The sequence below is a fragment of the Anas acuta genome, chromosome Z (genome assembly GCF_963932015.1).
Source record: "Anas acuta chromosome Z, bAnaAcu1.1, whole genome shotgun sequence".
Taxonomy (NCBI): Eukaryota; Metazoa; Chordata; class Aves; order Anseriformes; family Anatidae; genus Anas; species Anas acuta.
This window is the reverse complement of record NC_089017.1, coordinates 24246115-24271283: the sequence shown is the minus strand read 5'-3', so window position 1 is coordinate 24271283 and position 25169 is coordinate 24246115. Positions and strand designations below refer to the sequence as shown.

Here is a 25169-nt window from a genome sequence, read left to right as displayed (position 1 = left end):
ATTTAGGAACCAGTCTTTATATCTTCAGTGTTTAGCTGCCTACCTTGGTATCCCTAAGAACCAGGGAAAAGGCAAATGATCAAATAATGTTTAGTAAGAAATTGGTGTTCTGACATGAAATACATTAGTATCTTAAAATTACTTACAATATTCCTTTTTTTCCCCCACTGTGAATAGCATGTGTAAACTGCCTTCTGCTTTACTGCTAATACAAATAACTGCTTCCCTGTAATTCATTCAATATCTCTTGTTTGAAGGCAGTTATTCATAAAATTTATGTTTGCACAAATATTAAAAAAGAATTCTTATCTAAAACTCTAGGGTATTATTAAGACTTGTTTCAATTTATGCTGTTGTTCAGGAACCAAGCATTCTGCATTACATTTTGAAATTAGATGTTCTAAGAAGCTTTCCTTTATTGTGAAACACATTATGTGGCCAGAAATTCTTAATGAGTATATTGGTGTTTCAACGTTATAAATACATAAGATCTGAAGATTAGCTTTTTATTCTGACCATTAAAAGCTTGTCATTATTGTATGATTACAAGATTTTGTTCACTTTACCTTCTGGGATGTTTTATTTAGCCTTCTGGAGGAGAAAAAAGAAATTTCCTGCTGCACTTGAAAGTAAATAACAAGCTTTTATTTTCTGCATTAAATTAAAACCTGCTATATCATTTTGTGTAGGCAATAATGCATATGCAGCTGAACAAAACTTGGTGTACTCTAATAACTTTAAAAAAAGTCAATTAGTTCAGAGTGAAGCAGTCCAGTAAGAAAATAAACAGTAATCGTTAATATGACACATTTTAACAATCTTATTTGATAACTAATTGATCAAGTTAGATAGTTTTCAACTATTTAGCCTTGATATTTCAAGTCTAGAAGACAGAAGGATTCCAATTGTGAATTTCAGTGTATTAAAAAGTCTCTGGGGAACTTAACAGACAACATGAAATTTTACAGAATATGCAGGAAAAGGGTAATTTTCAGCATAGTAGCTTTGCCTGAGTACTGCTAGACTGAAGAAATACTAATCTTGTCACGTTCAGCAGCTGGGCTTGGGCAATATCTTTTTCCCACTTGGAGGGGTTAATTAGCCTTCTTTCAGAATGTGCCCTATTTGCTTTACATTCACATGATACAGCAAGCACTGGCTATACAAAGCAAAACCATTAACAGGTGGGTGTGTCCAACTGCTTAATTAGCCAGAATAAAAAGGATCTTTGTCAAACATGCATCTGTTGCTTGTGATACACCTGACTCCCATTAGGCAAGGATGGTGTCTTTTTGCTGTAATACATGTATACAGTACTGCACTTATATGTAGCATCAGTGAGAAATGGAGAGACTCCATTAGATTATCAAAATGTGATCCTATAATATCGATGCAATGTAAAAGAATTACACTGACTGCCTCACAAACATGCAGTTACAAAAACTACTAGTGAATAGGAAGTTGATAGAAGTTTACTTTCAAACATATTATATGGCATCTGCAAAGGAAAGTCAATCATGTATAACGTGGTATGGTAAGGAATTGCATTTGGGATGAAGACTTAGAGCAGAATGATGAAAAAATACTATTGAATAAGTCAGTATTAAATCATTTGGTTATTTCTGCATAGGGAAAACAAACAGCAAAGTTTATGTTCCCAAGCCATGCTGCAGCCATCCTCATTTACTTAGTGATAAATCAGTCTATAGAGCTACCAATTAGCCTATCAGATTATTAAGAAAAATGTAACTATGATTCTGAGCTAGATGAGCACATCAAATTGAATGCTTAAATATGGGTCTGTCACCAAATGGACAGTGTAAAGATGAAATGGGCTCGGTCACCAAACCACTTTGTTCTGAAATGTAGGTGCAGTTTACCAAGTTACACAGCTTCACTGTCCTGTGGATGAAATGATGAGGCCTGAAGTTTGGCAGGTCACTGTCATAGTGCCAGCTGTATCATGGGTAGTCGTAGGACAGGCCATGGGGTGTCTGCAGTTCTTGAGGATTCTGTCCCACGTGCCCCTGGATCCACTCTCCTATGTCCCTGTAAGGTCTCGTGTGACTTTGTACACTCACCTATAGGACTGGGCAGAGTACCTGATTCTTGACTACCCCTGTTCAGCATCCCTCAGTGCCTGTCAGCAGACTGTCAGTGGTACCTGTGGTCTGACCATCTCAAGGCTTTTGCACAGTGACTGGCGGCTGGCTTACAAGCAGGGTATCCTCTCTTCTTGTGAGAAAGTCGATTCCTTTTTCTAAAAGGGCTGGCACTAACGGCAGTCAGGCACACTCCATGACAACTGCCACAAGGACAGGAAGACGTTAGGTTCCTCTCTCAGATTAGAGAACCTCCCTCTGACTTCACTTCATCTTGAATTGCAGATGTAATGATCAAGTACAGTGTGAGATGTGACACAGCAATTAACAGTGTTGGAACGGCTTCTTACCAGTCACAACTGTATTTGACTACAGCAGCACTCCTCCTCCCTTTCAGTGACTGACATGTTTGTACACTGTAACCAGGAAACAACATGCAGTCAAGTGAAGCTAAAGGGTGCTTCGAAATAATGCCTTTTAATTCTTTTGGACTCTCCACTTTTGCTTCCTGCTGGACATGCAGTGCCTTGTATGAGTGTTTGTTGGAACTGGTGGCTTAAAATAACCCTATTAACTGAGCCACGAAACAGACTGGAAGTGCATTTATATAGCAGAGAGATGCTTTAGGAAGTTACTTAACATTAACATTTTGATTTCCACTATTCTGTCAGCCTACCAATGTTTTTGCACGGGTAACGTGTAAGAGTAAACTCCAGCTGGCTCAGATGAGCTGTTTCTCTTTTTACTTCACATCTGAAGGATTTTATCAAGTTGAAGGCAATGGGCTGAGACAAAAGTTCATATGATTTATGAGTTAAGGGCTGAGCTTCATCACTAACTGAGTAGACATATCCACAGGGTTGTTTTGATACTTTTGGAAAATTTAAAATTCTTAATTGGCTGAAAAGTAGCTTTTACCAGGCAGCACTGTGTCTGCACTACACATTTTTGTCTTCTCTTTATTTTCTATATTTATGCAGGATCCATAATGAGTATAAAATTGCCCAATGATTTTTACATATGATTATGCAAAACAGGAAACTTTTTCTTCTAAATATTTTCAATATAAAAAAATAGTTAATAGTGACTTTGCTTTTTAAGTAGTAAGAATACTTCTTTATCAAAATCGCTTGACTTCAGAAAGTGAAAGATCATCTGTAAATGAATCTGAGATGATCAGATATTAGATCTGTAAATGAATTAAATGTAAATCGAAGTTCATAGTTTCCTGTAATAGCCAGTTTCATTGCATTCTCCTTTAAGAATGTAGATCTTATTACAGCCTAGGTTCTTTCTTGTTAGCAGTGACTTGGTGCTGACCAAGAGATGAGTAAAAATTGAATTGCGCAAATTTAGAAAATGGTTATAGTGTTTAAAAGATAGTGTTAGCATTTAGTATAAAACTGAAGTATTCCTTTTATCAGTATTCCATTAGGTATGTTGCCATTATTATGTCATGTGTTATGTTTTCGATAACCCCCAAAAGCACTTGCTATCCCATTGTGCTGTGTCTCTTCACAACGTATGATAATCAGTGCTATGCTTACTATTTCCGTTTATAAATTTATGCATATGTATATAAAACATAAATTCCCATTTTGCCTGTCTTTGCAGAAAATAGTTTTCCAAACCTTCGACTCAGAGCTTATTTAAGATCATACATTTGCATTGTGGAGGAGTTTGGGCTAATATCTATGGTCTTGTATGGAACAACGTTAAGTTAACTTACCTGAAGAAACTTCAAAAATGATTGCATATTGGAAAGTAAATAAAATTTTCTTTCAGGACTTTACTACTGGAAGATGAATGCTCTTGTTAATATTCGACTTAAGGGCAAAACTATTGGTTTTCAGCTAGGATAGACTGATATGTAAAATGTAGCACTGTTCTTTGAGATAAATAACTTTATTTTGGATTTTGTACTGCATTTTCTTTAGATACAAATAAAAGTATGAAATTTACTGTTTCACAGTAAGTGTATTTATGCTGAGGACATCCATTTATAATTGGGAATTTAAATCCTAATTTAATTAGGACTTTTAATATTTCAGTCATAGTCTGTGAAGCTTAGTTTTTCTTTTTCTTTACTATATCCTAATTTTTGTTAGGCAGGCTGGAAAGAGGTATAGGGTTCAGTTGCCATAGTAACTTTGAGCTTATTGATCAATCTTGAACAATTTTGATCAACAATTTTTCAGCCTTTCTGAATATTGGAAAAGCAGTTAAATCTATTATGCACTATAGACATGGCTCAGTGAAGTTTAAGCCAATAATGTTCCCAGCTGGCAAACTCCTGCCTGTCTTCTGTCCCTATCCCAAATTTATATGCCTGTTTCCTGCTCTGCATGGACTACATTTGAATGCACAGTCAGTCAGAGGGAGGGGCTGCAAAAACCTGGCTTTAAATCAGCTTAAACTGCTCTGGAACCCAGCCTTGAAAGGAAGGTCTGTTATTGCAGCTGGTTCAGTAGTCAAGCAAGGAGAATATTGAATTTTCTGAGGAGCTTCCAAGGTTTATTTGTGCAATAATGAATTCCTCCTACTATGAAATAGTATGCCCCTGAATAGATACATTTTTGATTATGGTTTTGTTTCAGTAAATATTGTAGCTTGTTTTTTGGGGGGGAGAGACTTCTTTGTCTGGCGGAGGTTAAAGTGTACTTTCTTTCCTGCCAGCCATCTGTGTCTGGTTGGTTAAGCTAAAAAATTACTTGGTTAGGGCATTGTAAGTATTAGTAGATCTGTAGATTATTCAAAGAAACCTAGATAGTAACGCTACTCGGTTTTGGTGATATTGGTACTTGGGTTGCCAAAATATTTTGTAGCTAAAATAGATTAATACGGATTAAGAAAGGCTTTTACATAGTGATTAGTTTAGAGACTACTATTTCATATTTGTTTACTGTAATTCTTCACAGAAATATACAGCCTTCTGTTTTGAAGGTACCAGGTGAAGAAGAAACTGCCTCATCTGGTTATTATTTTCACTGGTTAATAACCCACTGCATAAAAGATACTGATTAAAAAACAAAACAAAACAGTCTTCTTCCTGGCTTTCAAATACTGTTGATTTGTTTTCCAGTCAATTGTATTGCTGTATCTTCTGCGCAAAATTGAGGAACCCGATAGTTCCCAGTATACATTTCCTGTGAGAACAAACGGCATTCTCAGTTGTCTTTCTGATAAAGTTTTCGTTGTAAAGCATTTTCCTTGTCTCACAAATCATTTCACTATATTGTATCCAGTTTTCTGTTGTTCCCTTTAAAATGTCATTGTCACAATTTTAGCTGCTTTTCTACTGCATATGTACTTTATGGTTTTAGTGGTAATATTTCTTCTCAGATTACAACTACAATGGTTGCTTTAATGTTTTCTGCTGAAGGGTATTTGAGTTGCTTTTTCACTGTGACTCGTTAAATGCTTTTCAGAGACTGCTTTCCAGATTACAGCCCTTCATTTTGTGAAGTGTTATAAGCTTAACTTTAAACTTTGTATAGAGTTTTTAGTATAATTCAGTAAGAAAGAAAATAAAAAGTTTTGGATGACCAGTTAAAAGCTTTGAGAAGACTTTACTTGCTGCTGATTTTTCTGAGTTATTCCTAAAGTAACAAAGTGAGGTATCTCTGCATATGTAAATAAAAGATATTTTAAATATAAGGATGAAAAAAGTAAGATGGAAAGTATTTGCACTAACTCATGCTAGCAGGGGAAAATTTGCCTTTTAGCTAATACCAAGATTGGTATTAGCAGATTTTGATATCCAATTAGGCTAAGTGACAAAACCACCAAATTAGGGTGCCAAAATAAGTGTCAAAATGAAAAATAAAAAATAAATAAATGCACTAACCTTTTAATTTTACTTCTTAATTTTATTCAGAGACCACGATGCAGACATCAGAGACTGGGTCGGATACAGGTTCAACTGTGACTTTACAGACATCTGTGGCTAGCCAGGCAGCAGTGCCCACGCAGGTAGTACAGCAAGTACCAGTTCAGCAACAGGTAGGTGGTGTTAGTTTTGGGAAGAAATAAAAAATCCTGAGGGATAGTTCTTCACAATGTAATAAAGAACTTGATTTTGTATGGGGCTGCTGAATGAACTGTTTTGCTTTGCTTTAATGATTTTATTTTGCTGGAACTAAAGTAGCCACGTAGAAAAGCAATCTGTTTTCAAGGTCTGTTCCTTGAACTAGAGTATCTTGAAAAGCACCAGCATACGTGATTCTAATAGTATGTTAGTATGTACTTTATCTAATAGCTCATATACATTTAATTTATATCTCTGAATATTACATTTATTCCTTTGAATCATGAATAATGAGTATATTTATGATATTACTGGCTGTATCATTTTTCCTTTAGTTTTGAGTTCCAATTAAGTGCAATATAAATTTTGCAATGTAAAGTGATTAATCTCTAGCCTTGATTCACTGCAGATCTTTACACAATGTCATGAAAGTATTTGTGACCATATGTAATTCATAATGTACATTTGCCAGGAAAGTAAGAAGACTTGTAGCAGCCAGCACAATTTACACCTCTGTTACATGAGATTGTCACTCACTTATGTAGCACCCACAAGCTCTGTGAGTGGTGACTGAAGGAAAAAAGAAAAAGTTGTGAAGTTGAAAACGGGGACTGGACGTGAAAGCAGTAACAACTGTCTAAGATTTTTCCTGTTTATACAGAAATTAGCTGTCTGTGTGACAAGTACTCTAGGTGACAACTGATGTTGGTTTTCATCAAAAACTGACTTCAAAAATCATTAATTTGAAAATCATTAATTTGAGGAGTGGATATAACTTATTAAATAGTGTAGTCAGTCTCTGTCAATGAACCACTGTTCCCTAAATTATTTTTTTGGCATTTTATCAAGTTTAATTCCAGGTGCTATATTTTTTCCAGGTGGTATGTGCTTTTGTAACATTTTTCCACACACTCCTACATTTTTCTAACATTTTCTACCTGATGTACAGGCTACATTTCAAATGCCTTTCAGTACTATAGCTACTGCTTGTACATTCATGTATCTTTTAGGATGCAAGCTTGTTTTTAAACCAAAAATGTTTCAAAGCATTAAATCTGGACTTAAAAATGTTATTTAAGTCTTTGTCTGTGTGTATTTGCTCAGAATTCACCATTAGTGAATCAACAGTTGTCTGAAGTATTCTCCTGAGTTCAAACTATTGTACAGCTCTCTCCTAACTTGATGTTGATTAGAATAGAGGTTCTTTAACAGTGTGCTAAGTTTTAATTGATGCTTCAGTGATGCTTCAACTCAGAAAACCTTTGTAGGAGATTTTGTCTGGCTAATTATTTTTTAAGCACGGTAAAGTACAGGACTTTTTTTCCTTATAAAATATGATCTGGATAACTTGACGTGTTTTTATGTTCTCATATGATGACACATATTTGTTGGTTGCAGCTTATGTGATTTATTCTTTGTTATTGCTGTATTTCTGCTTTTCAGATAAAATACAACAATTTGGTAGTTCTACACAGTTGTTTATTTAAGCAAATATGTTAAATATATGGTGGGCTAATTTACATATTGAATTTGATCCATGTGAATACTGATCACTGTGATGGATTGAAGATTGAAAATCATTTAGTGGCATACAGGATACTTTATAGTATTTTAGTTCTAATCATTAAATTGATTAAGTGTAAGGATGGAATCTTCTATGCATTTCTGTTGTATTTTTTTCATAAGAAAATGGACAATGCATATAGCTTCAGTATTTATAATTTTTTGTTGTGTAAAACTGCTACTTTTCTGAAAACTTGTATGATAGATTTGGCTCTTTATTTTCCTACATAATTAACACGTTTATCTCTGTCACCTATTTGTATCTTTTCTGAAGTTATTCCGGTTTATCAATATAATATTCATGTCAAAAGACAGAAGCCAAGGAGTGGATTGTTTTATTGTTTTGGCCTTACTAGGCCTTAATGAGAACTAATTATTATTATTATTACCATTGTTGTTGTGGTGGTGGTATGCAAGTTTGGAAAACTCTCCTTGATCAACTGTTACGTCTTCTTTAGTACTACTGCTTTCTGAGTTTTCATTGCATTCAGTACTCTATCAGTATTTTGGATTATTTTTCCTCATGGTAATATTAGACTATACTTTTCCAGTTGCCTCCAACTCTGCCAGTAGGGATCAACATAATGTTTCAGAAAGAAAAGCTAAGTGGATCAACACAGCCAAGGAAGAGGAGTTTTGCAAAATTTTGCAGGCATTGAATAGGCAATGAGAATGTTAGACCAGTCAATATAGACAGTATTGCAGTGAGTAAAACATGGTGTGTGGGAGATACATACATATAGAGAAAGAAAATAGATTATAGAATTATTGAGAAAACATTAGGAATTTTAAAAGATGTGGATGTATGGTGAGGAGAAACAGAAGAGTGAAGATGTGAGCATGCTATGCCATTGAGAAATGTGATGAAGAATGCGGGTGGGATAGGTACTTTCAGCTGTAAGGTGAAGGGGGGAAAAAAAGAATTTCAAACATTGAAACAGTCGTTGTGTAGAGAAGATCTTGTGTAGGTGTGATCTGCCCTGAAGAATTCTCTGTGTATGGGTTGCATTTGCCTAAATATTCGGCATTAGGTATACTCATTAGGAGCATGTCAATTTGCCTAAAGAAAATCAGGAGAAACAAACACTACTTTGATTATGTCATTATTTAGATGGGAGATAGAGGCCTTATTATTTTTGCATGTTCCAAGTTACCAATGTTGAAAGTGTGAGGGAAAGTTTTAGGTGAATGCTATATACAATATTCAATTCTTTTTTTTTTTTTTTTTGCATGGCTTATAAAAGACATACTTGATAATAATGCCAGTGGTATCCACAAAATATGTGAATATTCACATTCATTTTATAGTCTTATAATTTACAGTATAATACAATATAATTTACAAAAATAATATTGAATTTGAATTTAGCAAATTCTAAGAAATTTAGCAAATTCTAAGAAATTTAGCAAATTCTAAGTTACTATAATATGTATTTGTGTATATACAGCAGTTTGGTGTAAGCTGAATCTTTTCTCTTTTTATGTTTATAGTAATTTATTAACACTTTTTACTGAATAAGACCATTTTAGATTAATTTTTAATTAATATTAAAGCTGTGTATAATATTTCATTTTTTCCTTTGAGATCTTTATTTTTGACATTTGTTTTGCTGTTTGTACACCATACTTAAATGACATCTCATGCCTGTATGAATTTGAGGTTATTTTCATGGTATCAGTGTTTTCATTGCCCACAAAATGTATGCTATATCTTTCCAAATTAACTTTTTTTTTGCGCAGAAGAAGAACCAACTGGATTAGTGAAAGGGTGTAATGAAAGCCTTTCTCTTACAGCTGTGTTGTATTGAAGCATCCTGTCTTTTCAGCAAACAACAAAAGAGTACCCCCTGATACTTTCAACTAAACAAATCCCTAATTTGCATATAGCTAGTATATATGTGGCTTTCATAAAACTCTGCTGTGGTACTTCAAAACAGAAAGGAAAAAAAAAAACACAGATACCATTAATGAAAACCTAGGATTCCCTTCTGATAAACATTGCAATGGTGGTAGTTATTTATATGCAGCACAGCAACTGTCACTCTTGAGATGGAATGGAGGGGAATGGTGAGAGGACAAACATACACATGTGTAAGCAAAAAGCAACAAGGTTAAGACCAAAATGTTGGGAGTGTAATTAAACTGTCTTAATAGCCTGAGAAATTTCTCAGGCTTCCTCAGATAGGGGGATTTTTCAGTAATCTATCATTGTTTTTTCAACAAGTGCCCTAACAGAGCAGAAAGTTTCTGAAGATTAAAAATTATCTGCATTTAGTAGTTTATGTTATGCACAGTAGAAAGATTGGAGAAATAAAACTAAAAATAATCATATAATCTGTTTTACAAAGGTGTATCAATGCATCAGAAGTTGAACAAAGCAATTCGTGTAGTCAAAAAACACCACAGCCATCACCTTTAGAAAGAATTGTATCATTAAAATGAAGATGCAGAATTCTGGTAATCAAAATTAGTCTCAATGCAAAATCATGCCTGGCATATGAAAAACATAATCACGAGCTGACATTAAGCATTATATAAATATGAATGTGCTTAGAATATTACAGCATATGCTATTTATATATTGCTTGCCAAAAGTAATCCATACTAATGAAAGTAGAAACATTATTTTTATATATGAGGACAGAAGATGCATATACAACTATTTTGCATAGGCACCATGAATAATTATGTGTTCTCTTTTAAATGTGGTTTAAAAATCCTTATATGTTTTACTGTATTTTTCTACTCTTTGATTACTAGTGCTTTGAACATCATCAAATTTCAAATCAGAATTTTCTCTTAAATTTTGCTTTTATGCTTAAAAGTATTTTCTGTATTTCCATGTGCTTTTATTCAATTTCCTTTGTTGACAAACTCTCATAGATACAGTATGACTTAGTCCCTCATTTGCTCCTTTGAGGTAGTGTCATTAACAATCTAATTTTCTTTTTTTTTTTTTCTTTAACTAGTGATTATAATTACACATGTATATCAAAATAAGTTTTCATTCTCCTCTTGTTCTCCTGGAACATTTCAGCTGCTTACTTCTAATCCTGTTCCAGTTATTTCAGGATAGAATCACTGAAGCAAGAGGAATGAATGATCTTCTGTTTGACCCTATTTAACTCATTATTTCCTATGCCAGCCAGTTAATTTTCTGTTTTCTGGCCAGACAATAACAATTCCCATGACTAGTTCACCAGTCAACCCCACAAACATAGAATTTTTGAACTTGAGTACTGTTGCTTTGTAATAAATGTTTCATTGTATTTTCTGTTTTCAGCCTTAATCATTTAATTAAATTATTGGGAAGCTTTTTGTGTGTGTGTTGTCTGTTTTTTTGTTTCTTTGTTTTTATGCAAGTAGTCTATTTTGGTTTAGGTATCTGTTCAATGTTCTCTCAGTGGTCTTCAATTTCTGTTCTGCCCCAAAGCTAATGAATGTATCTAATGCAATTCCGTAACTAGTTTAATAAAATGTGCAAGGAAAATGATAAATAGAAGACAAAACGATTTTTACAATTTACATAAAAATTGATTTTTTTTTCCTGTGGTATTTTGTTTCTTCATAGCTAAATTCTTCTCAGATAATGGTGTGCTCATGGAGAGTACAGGTATGCACTTGATTTCTTCCTGTCCCTGAAGATTAAACAAAAAAATCCACAGGCACTTAAACTAATATAACTCTAATGAAAACATTTTTCCCAAAATGAAGTAAAATGGGAAATAAAAGTAGAATTTAAGTTACTACATGTCAAAGAGTTTCAGCATGGCAAAATTTTCAAATGCAAAGCTACTCTAAAGGTCACTTGTTTGATATTCCTTGGCAGGAAAAATATTTAAAAGCCTTGAGGTAGAGAAAGTCAGAGGTATGTACAGTGCAATACGGTGTAGTCACTAAAGATTTCAGCACCAGAATCAATTTAACTTTAGCAGTACTGAGTTTTGGAGAACCTGAAGCGAAGTAACTCTTTTTTATAATCTGGCTTTATTATTGAGCTTCATTATTAAAATTTAAAAGAAAAACAATTTGATCTACAAATGAAGATTAGATGTTCTTATTAGCCCTGCACTTTAACCATTCTTAAATGCCAATTTAAAAAATGTTGTTTTATTTGCATAAAGTTATATTTCTGGCAGTACTGCATATTAGTCCCATAGATAATATATGTAAAAATTGGTGAAAATTTGAAACTATTCAATGAAAACTTTCTTTTAAACTTTTTTTTTTCCCTGTGGAAAATGAAACAGGTGTTTTGTCATTCCAAATCAGAAATTAAGTATGTTTTGAAATTTTTCAGTCTGAGCTTTGATACACGCTATACCATTTCCTTCCTGCAGTCTCCTCTCAGATCCATGTTACAGGTGTTGCACTGTTTATGAAATGGTAGCAGCCTGCATCCAAGAGTATTATATTCTTATAAGAAGACCATAATAGCTTGTACAGAATGGGAACGTGACCTGCATTTACTGGCAGGAAGTTTTTAACCTTGCATTTATATGTATAGTAAGTTCCAGTTTAACCATTTGGAGGTTTTAGGAAAAAAATCAATTCCCTTTATTAATAAAACACAATGTTTGTTTTTTTGTTTGTTTGTTTGTTTTTTAATATAAATAGGGAGTAAGCCATATTCACTGCATGTGAGCAGGGAAAAAAGGGATTTTTCAGAGAGGTTGGACAGAAGCATGTTGATAATTGCATCATTTCCCCAGTGTTTCCACTGGTGTACTACTGGGACAGAAAATGGAACTAAGCTGTTACATGGCAGGTGACAAATTACTGGTTTTAAGAACAAAGTCTGTTTTAAAGATGTTTTCTCTCTGTATAGGTTAAGTAGATCAGTTCAGTGCTCTGCTGAACAGTGACTCTTCCTTTCCCATTGATTACAGGTCATCATAGAACTAGAGTCACCCGAGGAGAAGAAATACTTTTAGAGTCAATACTTTTAGAGTCATATATACACTTTATCTTAATAATTAGAATAATAATTAGAAATACCTTTATAGTCTTTATTTATTTATTTTTTTTAAGTCTTTATTATTTTTTTTGGAAGTGGGTAAATCATATTTCAGGAATTTGTGCCAATTTAGACTTACTTTAGACTTACGTATTTAGACTTACGCAAATGACTTACGTAGCAAGTCAGAAAAATGTGCCTTTTAATAGATAGTTTAACCATCATATTGTATCACACCATTGCTATCATGCTAGTAAAGCTGGATTCAAAACACTGTTGCATTTGTTTTCAGAATTTTAATTTTAATATCAACCTAAGAAAAGTTTTCTGTGCAAAAGCTAGGTTGTCCTTACAGTCCGAGGCAATACTATAAAAGACTAGGAGAATTGTGTTTATTTAAATAAACCTTTAGAATATAGTGGGGTGAAGGTATGACAATGAAGATATTCTCAAAGAGCTCTTAGAGATGATCCATCAAATGTAAGAGATGCAGTTTGATCTGGGATTATGTTGTTTGCTGTTCTTAGGAACATCTGGATCAAGCTAAAGCTGCCTCATAACAAAGTATCCAAGAAAAATAGCAGTCATTCACGTGTAGTTTATATTAAATCTATTGAATAAATATGTGCATTGTCACTTTCTTGATTCAGTTCTAGGGTAATATTGTGCTAGTCTAAGAAGTCTCTAAATCCTTTTGCTTCTTTTAGCTTTAGGACTGCTGAAATATGGCTTCTTTGGACAATATCATGTGTAAAATAAGGGTTTCTTTATCTCTGTTGCAGAAGAAAAAAAAAAAAAGACTGGACAGGAAATTTTCATGACCTTGAACTGCTACACATAGTATATGAGTCAAAGGAATTGTCTTGTGGCCAGTGATACACTCTTGCAAGGCAGGCATACATTCTCAGCAATATAGATGAAAATGCCATAGTGCTTCTTGTTTAACTCATTGGCATTATAAAAAGTTTTTCTTGGAGCATCTTATAGCTGCTGGTATTCTGGAAAGAGGGTGACACACTGGGGTTCTTGATTTGTAATTGTACCTTTGGGTTAAAAACATTACTAGAAAAAAAAACTTGAACCACTTTAGTTTAACCCCAGTTGAACAAGACCTAAATAATTTTGTTGTAAACCTATATTTCTAAATTTATTGTAGCACATTTAAGCTGTGTGTTACGGTACATTAAGTATATTAAGGCTTCTGTTATTCATGGTTAAAATGAAATAAGAAAAGGCATAAATATAGACAGAGGATACTTAGTAAATGTAATTCTTCAGTCTTTTTATGACAGCATCCCAATTTTAGGGTGTTCTTGTTTTCAGGTGCAGCAAGTGCAGACTGTGCAACAGGTACAGCATGTCTACCCAGCCCAGGTTCAGTATGTGGAAGGAAGTGACACAGTCTACACTAATGGAGCTATGTAAGTTGGCAAATGATTAGAATTTGTTTATTAAAATGTGAAGTTAAATGTATATTTTCAGTAAGATTCTACCAACAACTGTTGGAAGAAAAAAAAACGTTGAATCAAAATTTTTGCTATTATCATTTGAAATAGTTTTTGTATGAAAAGCTAAATTCACTGTTTATAAAGGTATAATTGTTGTGTGAAAAGAATTGTTGTGATTGTTTTAGTTGGACTTAAATGAAGTTACATGTGTACAGCATAGTGCTCTTTGAAGAAGCACCTTTTAGGTTTATGAGTAAGTTCTATTCATAGGAAGTGCTGTGTAACTTCGTGGTAGTGTTATCTTCTCATAGGCCTTCAGTCTTCCTTGCTGCAATTGTAGTGGAAAATCCATAAAAAGCTTCAATGGCTGCAGTTATTATTCAGAGAAAGTAATAATGTAATTCATTCCTTTGTTTAATAAAATGATTTAGAAAAAAAAATCCAAAAGAATGAGGAGAGGCAGAGGAAAGAGAGTAATGCTATCTTCTTTTGCTGCTTCTCTAGCCTCTTTTGTGGCCATTATCGTGCATTTCCTGCTTTTCCCTGAATGTGCTTTTTCAACATCACATTCCTTTCTTCGACACACAAGTTTAGAAACATAGAATGATAATCTAGGTTTGGTGGGACCTCTGGAGGTTATCTAGTCTAATCGGTGGTTTGGAGCAGGGCCAGCTCTGAAGTTAGTTTAAAATAAGATCATGTTGCTTGGGAAGGAGCTTCCCTACCTGTCTTTTTCACTTACCTGCCTTTTTCTATTTTTGGTATGTTACTGGATTGAAGAGGAAACAAAAATAATTTAGAAAGCTTATTTACTGTTTTTAGTATATGTTGATGCTAATCCAGAAATGATTCAAAAGAGCAATGTAATTTGATTCAGAGACTTCTGATGTTAACACTAGCAGCCTGCTTTGGTCAATCACTACTGTTACTATCTTGTCTGCTTTTTTCTCACTCGTAAATCCTAAACAATGTTTTAAATATGCATTAGACTTTCCAGTTATTAAGAATGAGTGTTGACTGTTATCTAGTTTAAGCTATCACAACTGAAAGTCACTCATACGACTGTTAAACTGTAAGCATTTAGGTTTTCCATTTTCTGTGAAGAAAGCTAATTTTCTTGGAGCTAATTTGCTTGGCTTACATTGTTTTTGAAAATTGAAGGCATTTTAGTTGAGGACATTCAGCTGTTGAAATAAAGGAAAACATCCTGATTTTCCTACATGTTAATTAGCTGTTCTTCTAAAAGTTCTAGCACTTCAACACTTTCAGCTGGAAACTTAAATCTGAGCAGTGGCATTAGGAATGCGTGTTTTGCTGCAGTTTAAACTTTTTCTGAGTTTCTAGATTATTATTTTTTTATATAAAAATGTTTTATTCTGTTGAGATGTTAAATTATTGAATGCTATAATAAAATTGTCAAACAGTACAACTAATAGCAGTAAGTGAAAGACAAAAAATCTATGCTAAAATCTGGACTGGGGTCAATTAGGCAGTGGCTGTTAATTTTAGATAGAGTACTGGTGGAAGGTATTGAGAATGTGGTATCCACATTCTAGAAGACAGAAGGCAGAAAATTATGACAAACCTAACAAAAATCCAGGATGAGTGGGTGGCTGGGGGGGAAAAAAAAAAGTGTTAAAAAGGTGTGAATGGATAAATAGCCCTGAAAAACTGTTTCATGCAGGAGACTGCACATTTTTATTTATGTTGCTGTAGTTTTGCTGATATAGCTGCTTACAGTTTCTTCTCTAGACATTTTACTCCTCTAGACATTGCTTACAGTCTAACAACTGTGACTTCAAAAATAGGTAGAAGGAGGAGCTTGCTGGTACAATGTAGCTTGTACTGTTTTAGTGACTAAATGATTTTTATGTGATCAGTATGTTTCCAAAAGTGTAACTGTTTGTTTTCTATGAAACTAAGATAAACATATTTCAACACTAGCAAGCTTTGAATAAGCTAAGATATCATGTGGAAAATTTTTCTAGAGAAAAGTTGATGAGTATTTCCTCTCTCCTAGGTGATAAAGGGTAATTTGAGAACCAATTATAAATATTATAAGATAGGCCCTGTAATATTATATACTTATATATATATATATATATATATATATATATATATAATACTTATATATAATATAAGTATATATATAGTATATATATACTTATATATAATATATAATATATATATATATGTGTATATATATATTATATACTTATATATATTAGTATATAAGTATATAATATATATAATATATATTATATAAGTATATAATATATATTATATATACTATTATAATATTATATATATATTATATACTTATATTATATACTGATCAAAATTGTTTCAGTAAGTGTCTTCCCCTGAGAGTAATATACTCTCAGGGGACAAAGAAAGTATGTCCCTTTATACAAGTTTTTAAAAAGAATGAATCCACCACATTGTTGTTCCTTTTTAAACACGAGAGTTCAAGACTTCTACTAGATTTAGTTACGGGTTTGAAGTATTCCATGGTCACTAGCTTCTCCCAGATATACCACATAAAGGTTGTTCTCACATGAGCTGTCGGCACATGCATTTTTGGCAGTGTATGAGATCTACATGCTTACAGTGTTTGGAGAAAAAAAAAATGTTACTGACTGCTCAGTATGAACTTTTGGGTGTCCATGTTTTTATTTTATTGTGTTTCTATATCCGAATCCCTTTGTTAGTTTCTGTAGAATCAGTCAATCGGAAATAAAAAATCTCACTAATCAATAAGAGCATTCTTCGTAGCAAGCGAGCCTAATCCAGATTGTCTCTCACACAGAAGAAGACTTTGCCAGTGATATGATTTCTGGTCCAAAATTTTTAGGAACTTTAGCCTAGAGATTTTGGCTTCTTCTGTGGAGAATAGGGCCAGTCTGTGAGTCTGTGTTTGTATTCAGAAGTTTTAAAGACTGTCTCTTGAGAAATTCATTTTCCCTTATACTCTTATACTGCAGATTAAGAATGGAAAAATGTTGTTGATATGAATTAAAGTTATTGAGTATACATACTACATGTTGAAATGCCATTCATTTGCCAGAAATGGGACCCTAGGTTGCTGGTAGCTAGCTTCCTTCAGAGCATAAAGAATTCTTCTTCTATTTGCTGTTTTTAACATAAGTTACGTGATTTATATAAAATAAAATAAAAAATCGTATCTGTTTCTCCTCTTCTTGTTTTGCCACTAGATTTGCTTATTGAGAGCTATATCAATGTGGAATTGACATTTGAAAGTTTTTGGAAGTGAATCGAAAGCTCACTACATCCCTAAACAAAGCTGGCATAGACTGTGTTGAGTTTTGCTGCGATAGAAAACACAGGGGCCAGCCTTTCTTTTGCTAAAAATATTTAGGCAAGTGTTCAGATTGCAGTTCATCCTTTTCTATCCATCATACTGAAATCTGTGAAAGACAAGCCTCTTGGATCCTGAAAAATTGATAGAAGTGTATTAGATCCAATTTATCTCCTTACTCCTACTCTAGAATTTGTCAATTTAACTTTCAGAAAATAGACTTTGGTTTGTAAATGATGTGATTGAGTAGAGTGATCACTACTTTGTCTTTTTGGTTATTTTCATATGATTATTTATTTGATTTATTCTATGACTATGTTAAATCAAAGTCTTAATTCTAACTGAAAATATATACAGGATATACTGCATAATCTATCAAATCATAGTTCTGCCTTTGCAGTGGAATAAGAAGTCTGCAACACATAGTGAAGGATTAAGACATTCATTTATTATACAGGGATTAATGAAGTAAAAAGTTACAGTATGTCTGGTGAATGAGTTGTTCTTTATTTCAAAATAAAGAACATGTGCTAACATTGATTTAAGCCCATATATGATAGCAACAAAGGATGCGCTTTGAATATCTAGGAGAAAATAGTTACTGATTCTTTTGATTCTAATGATAGGAAGCTTGTTGGCTTTCACAGTCTGTCAGGTGCAACTGTAGTATTCATATAACACAGTTCTTCCTACGCATTTTATATAATGATTTGTCTACACTTAAACACTATTTGGTTTTATTATAATTGTGGGCATAATGATGATACAAGGGGTGTAACCTGCAGCTTGTCACATACTTTGTTTAAAATATGAGAATATTTGAATGATGTTATCTACCTTTGTGTCTTGTTAATAACACTTTTGCTTGTCAAGCATGTCACTCTATCTTAAAGCAAAAATGCATTGTTGTGATGTGCAGGTTACCTGGAGTTTTAAAATAGATAGGGAAAGTATATTGTCATTGCACATAGATTAAGAAGCCAAGTGAGGCCCTTTTTCTAGGCATGAACTTTTTTCCTACTCAAACTGTAATATTTACTAATGTATGCAATCTAATTAATTAATCCAAAACCAGACTTATTTTTTTTCTGATAATTCTGGTGTGGCAAAGAAGGATTTAATTGCTGGCATTGTCTAAGAATTGATAATGCTGTTATATCCAAATTGAATTGGTCATTCTTCACCAATTTGTTGTACTACAACAGTTGTAGACTATGGGTGAAACCAAGAATTTAGTATTACTCTAATTGAAGTATAACTGTCTGATCAGAGAATTACGACTGCAGTTAAAATTACTAGCTTCCTAAGTATCTTTCTTGTACTTGCTAGTCTCTTTTTTTCTCTGGTGTTACGCTTAACCTTCCACTACCATTGTGTATACGGTGGCCAATGACTTTCATCTAAGAAAGGGTTAGAGCCAGTTATCACCACCACAGTTGCTATGCCTGGAAAAGTGTGATGGATCTACTTGCAGCTATTTTATGTATTTTCTAGCAGGACATACACCTCATTCATTCTTCTGTGATTTCGATTTCCATCTTGCATCTTAATTTACTAGGTATCATCAATGAAGGTCACTTATTCATTGTTATGGAACAAATTGCTTACTTTGGATTTTAGTTCTCTGGTTACAAATGTATTACACATGTAGGTTTTAAACTTTGATTTTGGCAATTTAACTTGATTGATGGAAAGAAACAATGACTTACAGTTTAATTAGTTCTTCTATCTCTGGCTGTCTTTAGACCAATTGAGAAAGCTTTTGTGGAAGACTTCACTGGGATTTGATCTGTTATTAAAATGCCTTGAATCAATATTCTGATTACAGGAGTAGATTTTTTTCTGGGGAGTAAGGAGACATAACCTCCAGATACACTCTCCAGAGGCTGCAGTAATGCACTGGCTCCAATGAGGCCTTCTGTTCATGTAAGAATCATGGAGTAATAGAATCATCAAGATTGGAAAAGACTTCCAAGATCATCTAGTACAACCATCCCCTTACCACCATTATTACACACTAAACCATGTCCCTGAGTACTACATACAGTCTTTCCTTGAACAACCCCAGGGACAGTGACTCCACCACCTCCCTGGGTAACCTGTTCCATGCCTAACCATTCTTTCTAAGAAATGTCTCCTCATTCCCAGCCTGAACCTCCCCTGGCACAACTTGAGGCCATTCCCTCTAGTCCTATCACTAATTATCTGCAAGAAGAGGCAGACCCTCATCTCCCCACACCTTCCTTTCAGGTAGTTGTAGAGAGCAATAAGGTCTCCCCTGCACCTCCTCTTCTCCAGACTAAACAACCCCCGTGCCCTCAGCCGCTGCTCACAGGACTTGTGTTTCAGGCCCTTCACCAGCTTCGTAGCTCTTCTCTGGACATGTACCAGGGCCTTGATGTCCTTCTTGTAGTGAGGGGCCCAGAGATGAACACAGTACCTGAGTATGGCCTCACCAGAGCTGAGTATGGGGGGTGATCACCTCCCTAGTCTTGCTGGTTATACCTGGTATATACCTATATTCCTGGAACAAGCCAGGATGCTGTTGGCCTTCTTGGCCACCTGGGCATGCTGCTGGCTCATGTTCAGGTGAGCATCAGTCAGCATACCCAGATCCTTTTTCTCTGCACAGCTTTCCAGCCACTCTGTCCCAAGCCTGTAGTGCTGCATGGGGTTGTTGTGGCCAAAGTGCAGGACCTGGCACTTAGCCACGTTCAACCTCATCCCACCTGGCCCCTGCCCATCTATTCATCTTGTCCAGGTCCCTCTGCAGAAGCCGTCCTACCCTCTGGCAGATCGACACTTCCCCTCAACTTGGTGTCATCTGCAAACTTACTGAGGGTGCACTCAATTCCTTCAACTAAATCATCAATAAAGATATTAAAGAGGATGGGCCCCAACACCGATCCCTGGGGAACAACACCGGTGACCCAGTCACCAGCTGGATTTCACTCTGTTCACCACCACTCTCTGGGCCTGGCTGTCCAGCCAGTTTTTAACCCAGCAAAGAGTGTGCCTGTCCAAGCCATGGGCTGCCAGTTTCTCCAGGAGAATACTGTGGGAGACCATGTCAAAGGTCTTGCTAAAGTCTAGGTAGACTGTGTCAGCAGTCTTTCCCTCATCCACCAGGTGGGTCATCCAGTCATAGAAGTAGATGAGGTTGGTCAGGCAGGACTTGCCCTTCATGAACCCATGCTGACTGGGTCTGATCCACCAATTGTCTTGCACATGCACATTAGATGACTGATTCTGTTCTTAGTAGTTTCCATGAAATTCACAATTAGCTTCAGGACCACAATAATATGCTAAAATGTTAAAAAAATTTCAGAATATTGTTCGGATGGGAAATTGACTTTATTGGCTTTCATGCGCAGAGGTTTTCTTCCATATTGTAATACCACAACATTGATCATAAGTATTAGCTCCTCTGTTTTTAAATAATAATGGCATGTTTATATTGGTACACAGCTGAAATATTTGAAATGTTAATTCTCATCTACTGATTATTATATTAATATCCCAGTAAATAATACCATAGTTAATTAAGTATCGTTAACTATGATTTCACTAGAGTTCATTACAGAGATGACAGCAAAAAATACTTAGATGCCTGCCTGCTAAGCTATGTAAGCAATCCATAAGAAAACCCATTTGAGTATTTTTGATGTTATTACTAGATCAACAAGATGATTATTACACTACTTCTTTGCTTACAATATAAAATTACAGAAAAATAAAACATTTGACGCTGAGTCATTGTACAGCCACTGTGAAGGGCTGCTAATATTTCAAGTTATACAGTATGAAGGTATATATCTTTAGCTAAAAGACAATGTGTATTCTATCTGATACTTGCTATTTCTTCATCAGTGCCTGTAATTGATGACAAGAAGTCAATTCCTAATTCCTTATTTTGCAAGTCACTAAAGTTACTGGAATATAATTTAAAATTAAAACCTAATTTAAAACAATCACAAACTGTACTTGAGTTAATATGTCTGGAGTTCTAAACAGTTCATGAAATAGGAAATTATTCTGGTTTGTGGGTGTTTGTTTTGTTTTGTTGTTGTTTGTTTGTTTGTTTGTACTAAGATGTAGAGTGATGGAAAAATCCTTCACCAAAGCAAACATTTCCAAGCCATAAATAAAACAGGCATAATTCAGTAGGTGATGCTTTCTAGGCAAATATAAATATGGTAAAGGTGAGTCTATCACATCAACTATTTGTTCAAAGAAAAGTTCATGTAAATACTGAGACATGATGGGGTGGCAGGAGCACAGATTTGTAGTAGTAAATAGATCAGAGTTTTGACATATACATAGAACCGAATAATAGATGCAGCTGGGAATAAATGATTTCCCATGTGTGCATGTGCTCTCTGAAAACTAAGGGAGAGTGATAGCAAGATTTACTCATTCTTCAACATTGTCTTATTTATCTCCTTTATTCAAAACGTCAGTGTCTTTGAAGAGACCGAAGTGTCTCTAAAAGCTAAGCTTAGTAGTATTATTGTCAATGTCTGTAATAAAATTGAGGACATTGCACTTAATTGGCAATGTCAGTGCGAGGGCTTACTGAATTTAGAAATTACTGCTTTCTATTTTCATTTGCCAGAAGTAGACTTTTATTAACAACTTTATAACACAACTCCACATGTTTTGTTTCTAGCATTAATTTTTTTTTTTGAAATCATTGTAAAATGTTTGTAAGTGATAAAGTATAATAGATGGTGCCCCAACCTATAGTACTTCACAATCCTAGTCCAACTCATGCTGGTCTCATTAATTTCCAGTGTGGGATCTGAACATTGGACACATGTTCAGATTCTTGAATCTAGATGGAATTCATGCAATGTCTCTAACTTTGTGTGGCATGCTCTTGGTGTAAATATTGCCTAGTTTGCACAACTTCTGGAAGTTCTTCAAGTGTTTTAGTAATTCTGATGAACTTTCTAATATTACATTCTAATAAACACTGAATTTCATAATTTTTCAGTGGATTTAGATTCTGTTTACTACCTTGTATCTCAAGCCCCTGTATATCACCAAGGTATTCTCGTAAAGATCCAAAAGACTTCACTTACATTGAGCTAATCTAATCCCTAGAGGATCTTTATATGCAACTGTTAAAGAAAATAAGGCATAGGAGGATTGTGACAACCTTTGTAACAAGAAAGAAATGACTATATGATTTATGTCAGATGATTTGAGAATAGACCGCATGTTTGTACTACAAGTGCTGTGGAGAGGTAGGATAACTCCCTTATTTCAAATTACCCTTTGTGTGTGTTTAAAGGATATAACATTGTATTTTTCTCTTTGCATAATTTCATGGTGAGAGTTCATATTATCATATGCACTGAAATTAAAATCTTTGAGTCACTGCTTTCCAAAACATCATCTTATCCAGTTGGTATGGGATATGCTTTTTTGTTTGCAACTCAGTTTGTATTTTGGTTAAGCTAAAAGGGTCTTTGGTAAATTGCAATTATTATTGCATGTAGTAATAACACTTGTACCTGACTTTTAATTACCCTTTTGATCTCTGTTGCTGAAGGTTTGCTAATCATCTCCAATAATAATGTGTTTTTAAAGAATCAGCTGTAAATATGGTTGTTAGAACAAAGACAAGTGTGTTTATCTTGGGATCTGACCTGTTGATCTACCCCAAAGGTTGCACTTGATCCAGTGATAAGGAGTAGTTATAAGCAGATGTAGGTGTTGTGATACAATCAGTCCTTACTTAGAGACTATGTATGATATACATATCTGAACAAGGTAAAAGCAAACAAGCATTTCCCTTTCCCTCTCCATCTACAGGAAGATTGTGACTTTTTTTTTGGTGAAGCATTGGGCATTCTCTAGCATTTGCATTGCTCCAAAGAACTGCTTCTTGAAACTTCTGCAAGTAACATATGTGACATCTTGCTTACGTCCTTCGGACAATCTATTTCCTCTAGCCATAACTATTTTTACTGACAGCAGTGGCTTTGCATTTCATTCATTTTCTTACTGTGCTGTAGTAGAGTATTTCTTTGGGGGTGGGAGTGGGGAGAGAGTAGATTTACAGTGCTCACTCCTTTCACAAACATTAGGGTGAAATGTTTTTTACCCTGAGCTTCCGCCATTCCTAAATGCTGCATATCTAGAAGGGTTGGACCCGATGATCTTTCGAGGTCCCTTCCAGCCCCTCCAGTTCTGTGATTCTGTGATATCACTGTTCATAATCTAAATAGTGTGACTCTAAGGCACATGCAACATCAACTCTGCTAGCAGTTACCTTGTTCATCACAAGGTAAGCAATATCACAATAATACCTTGGCTTGATTAAACAGGTAAATCAGTACCTGCATGGTTGCTGAAGACATACATAGGCTATTGCAATGCAAACATGAACTGATGTTAGATTTCCAAAAGAAATATTAAAAAATTAACTGCCCACATGAGCATTGTCTCTAAACAAACTGTTTATGTTTGTTTTCAGTAGACTGCAAGGCATTTATTTTAGGTTAACTTCAAGTTTCATGCACCTGATAAAAAAGCTTTTGAAATACTCCATTGTTAACTAACTAAATAAACTAACTAACTAACTAAATCTCCATTGTTAACTAACTAATTAATTAATCTTGTGTAAGTTTCCATAATTAAAAAAGACAGAAAAACAAACAGTAAATTTTCATTACCTTTTCTATATTTAGGTAAGAAACTAATTCTTACTTAGTTAACTGAAAAAAAAAATACATCTAATTCTTGGACAAGTGTATTAATCACCTGTTGATTGTATAAAAGAGTGAATACTGCTTCCTGCTCTTCTTGTACTCTTGGATAAAAGCAGCTGAATTTTTTTGCTGAACTTGTTCATTGCATGTTTTCATATAATTTTGTATTCCATATGATTATAATAAACAAGTTGAAGACTTATGAAGAGATTGGGCACCTCTCATCTTTTTTTTTTTGAATCATACTACTGTTAAAATGTAATTACTTGGAAAGACTGCATCTTAGCATAAGCAAATACAAGTTAATGGGAAACTCGGAAATTCTAAATAGTATTGTAAGTTGATTACAAGCAATACTACAGAATTTTATGTTTAAGCCAGAAAATTAACAGTTAAGGAAACTTAGTTTAAGTTTTTTACCTTTTGACTTTTCTGTTGTCATGCTTGCCAAGGTACCAGGAGTTGGACTTGATGATTCTTATGGGTCCCTTCCAACTCAGGATATTCTATGATTCTGTACAAATCTTAGCAGTTGGGAAAAAAAGATAAAATTTTAAGGCAGACTTTCCAGAATAAGGAGTTTGGCTTTGAACCAATGAGTGCTACAGAATTAACAATTTTCAGATATAGTGATGATCAAACTGTACACAGAAGCAAGTACATATTCAATAACTATAAATAGATTAAATAGATTATATAGATTATAATAGATTATAATGATTCAAGATGAGTGGTTAAATATGTGAAACATATGATAAAAGGTTGCAGTAGCTGAATAGTTTTTTTGTGGTAAACTGGTTAATGAGGCATATGTTTCATAGTTAGAAGTGATTAAAAAATTTTACTACTGCACACCTTTAACTTTGTGACCTTTTTACATCTTTTGGTTTGGTTTTGTTTCTTAAATGCAGTTTTTCATCTTAATATGGGTTCATGTAAAATTTTAAATTTACCCTGTAAAAATAACTGCACACACTAAAATACCAGTGAGCTCAGAATTTCAAGCTTCAACAAAGGACTATGAAAAATTTAAA

General features: G+C 34.2%; 1 protein-coding gene across 4 annotated transcripts in view; it reads left to right on the top strand.

Moving 5' to 3' along the window:
* Positions 1–25169, top strand: part of RFX3 (regulatory factor X3) — a 132441-nt gene that overhangs the window by 58617 nt on the left and 48655 nt on the right. For 3 of the 4 annotated variants that reach the window (XM_068667949.1, XM_068667948.1, XM_068667947.1), the window contains 3 exons: positions 5980–6104; positions 11264–11305; positions 13973–14070. In XM_068667949.1, the coding sequence (XP_068524050.1) occupies positions 5988–6104; positions 11264–11305; positions 13973–14070 (257 nt within the window). In that variant the 5' untranslated portion in view covers positions 5980–5987. The remainder of the gene's footprint in view (positions 1–5979; positions 6105–11263; positions 11306–13972; positions 14071–25169) is intronic. The other variant, XM_068667950.1, reaches the window with a different exon arrangement.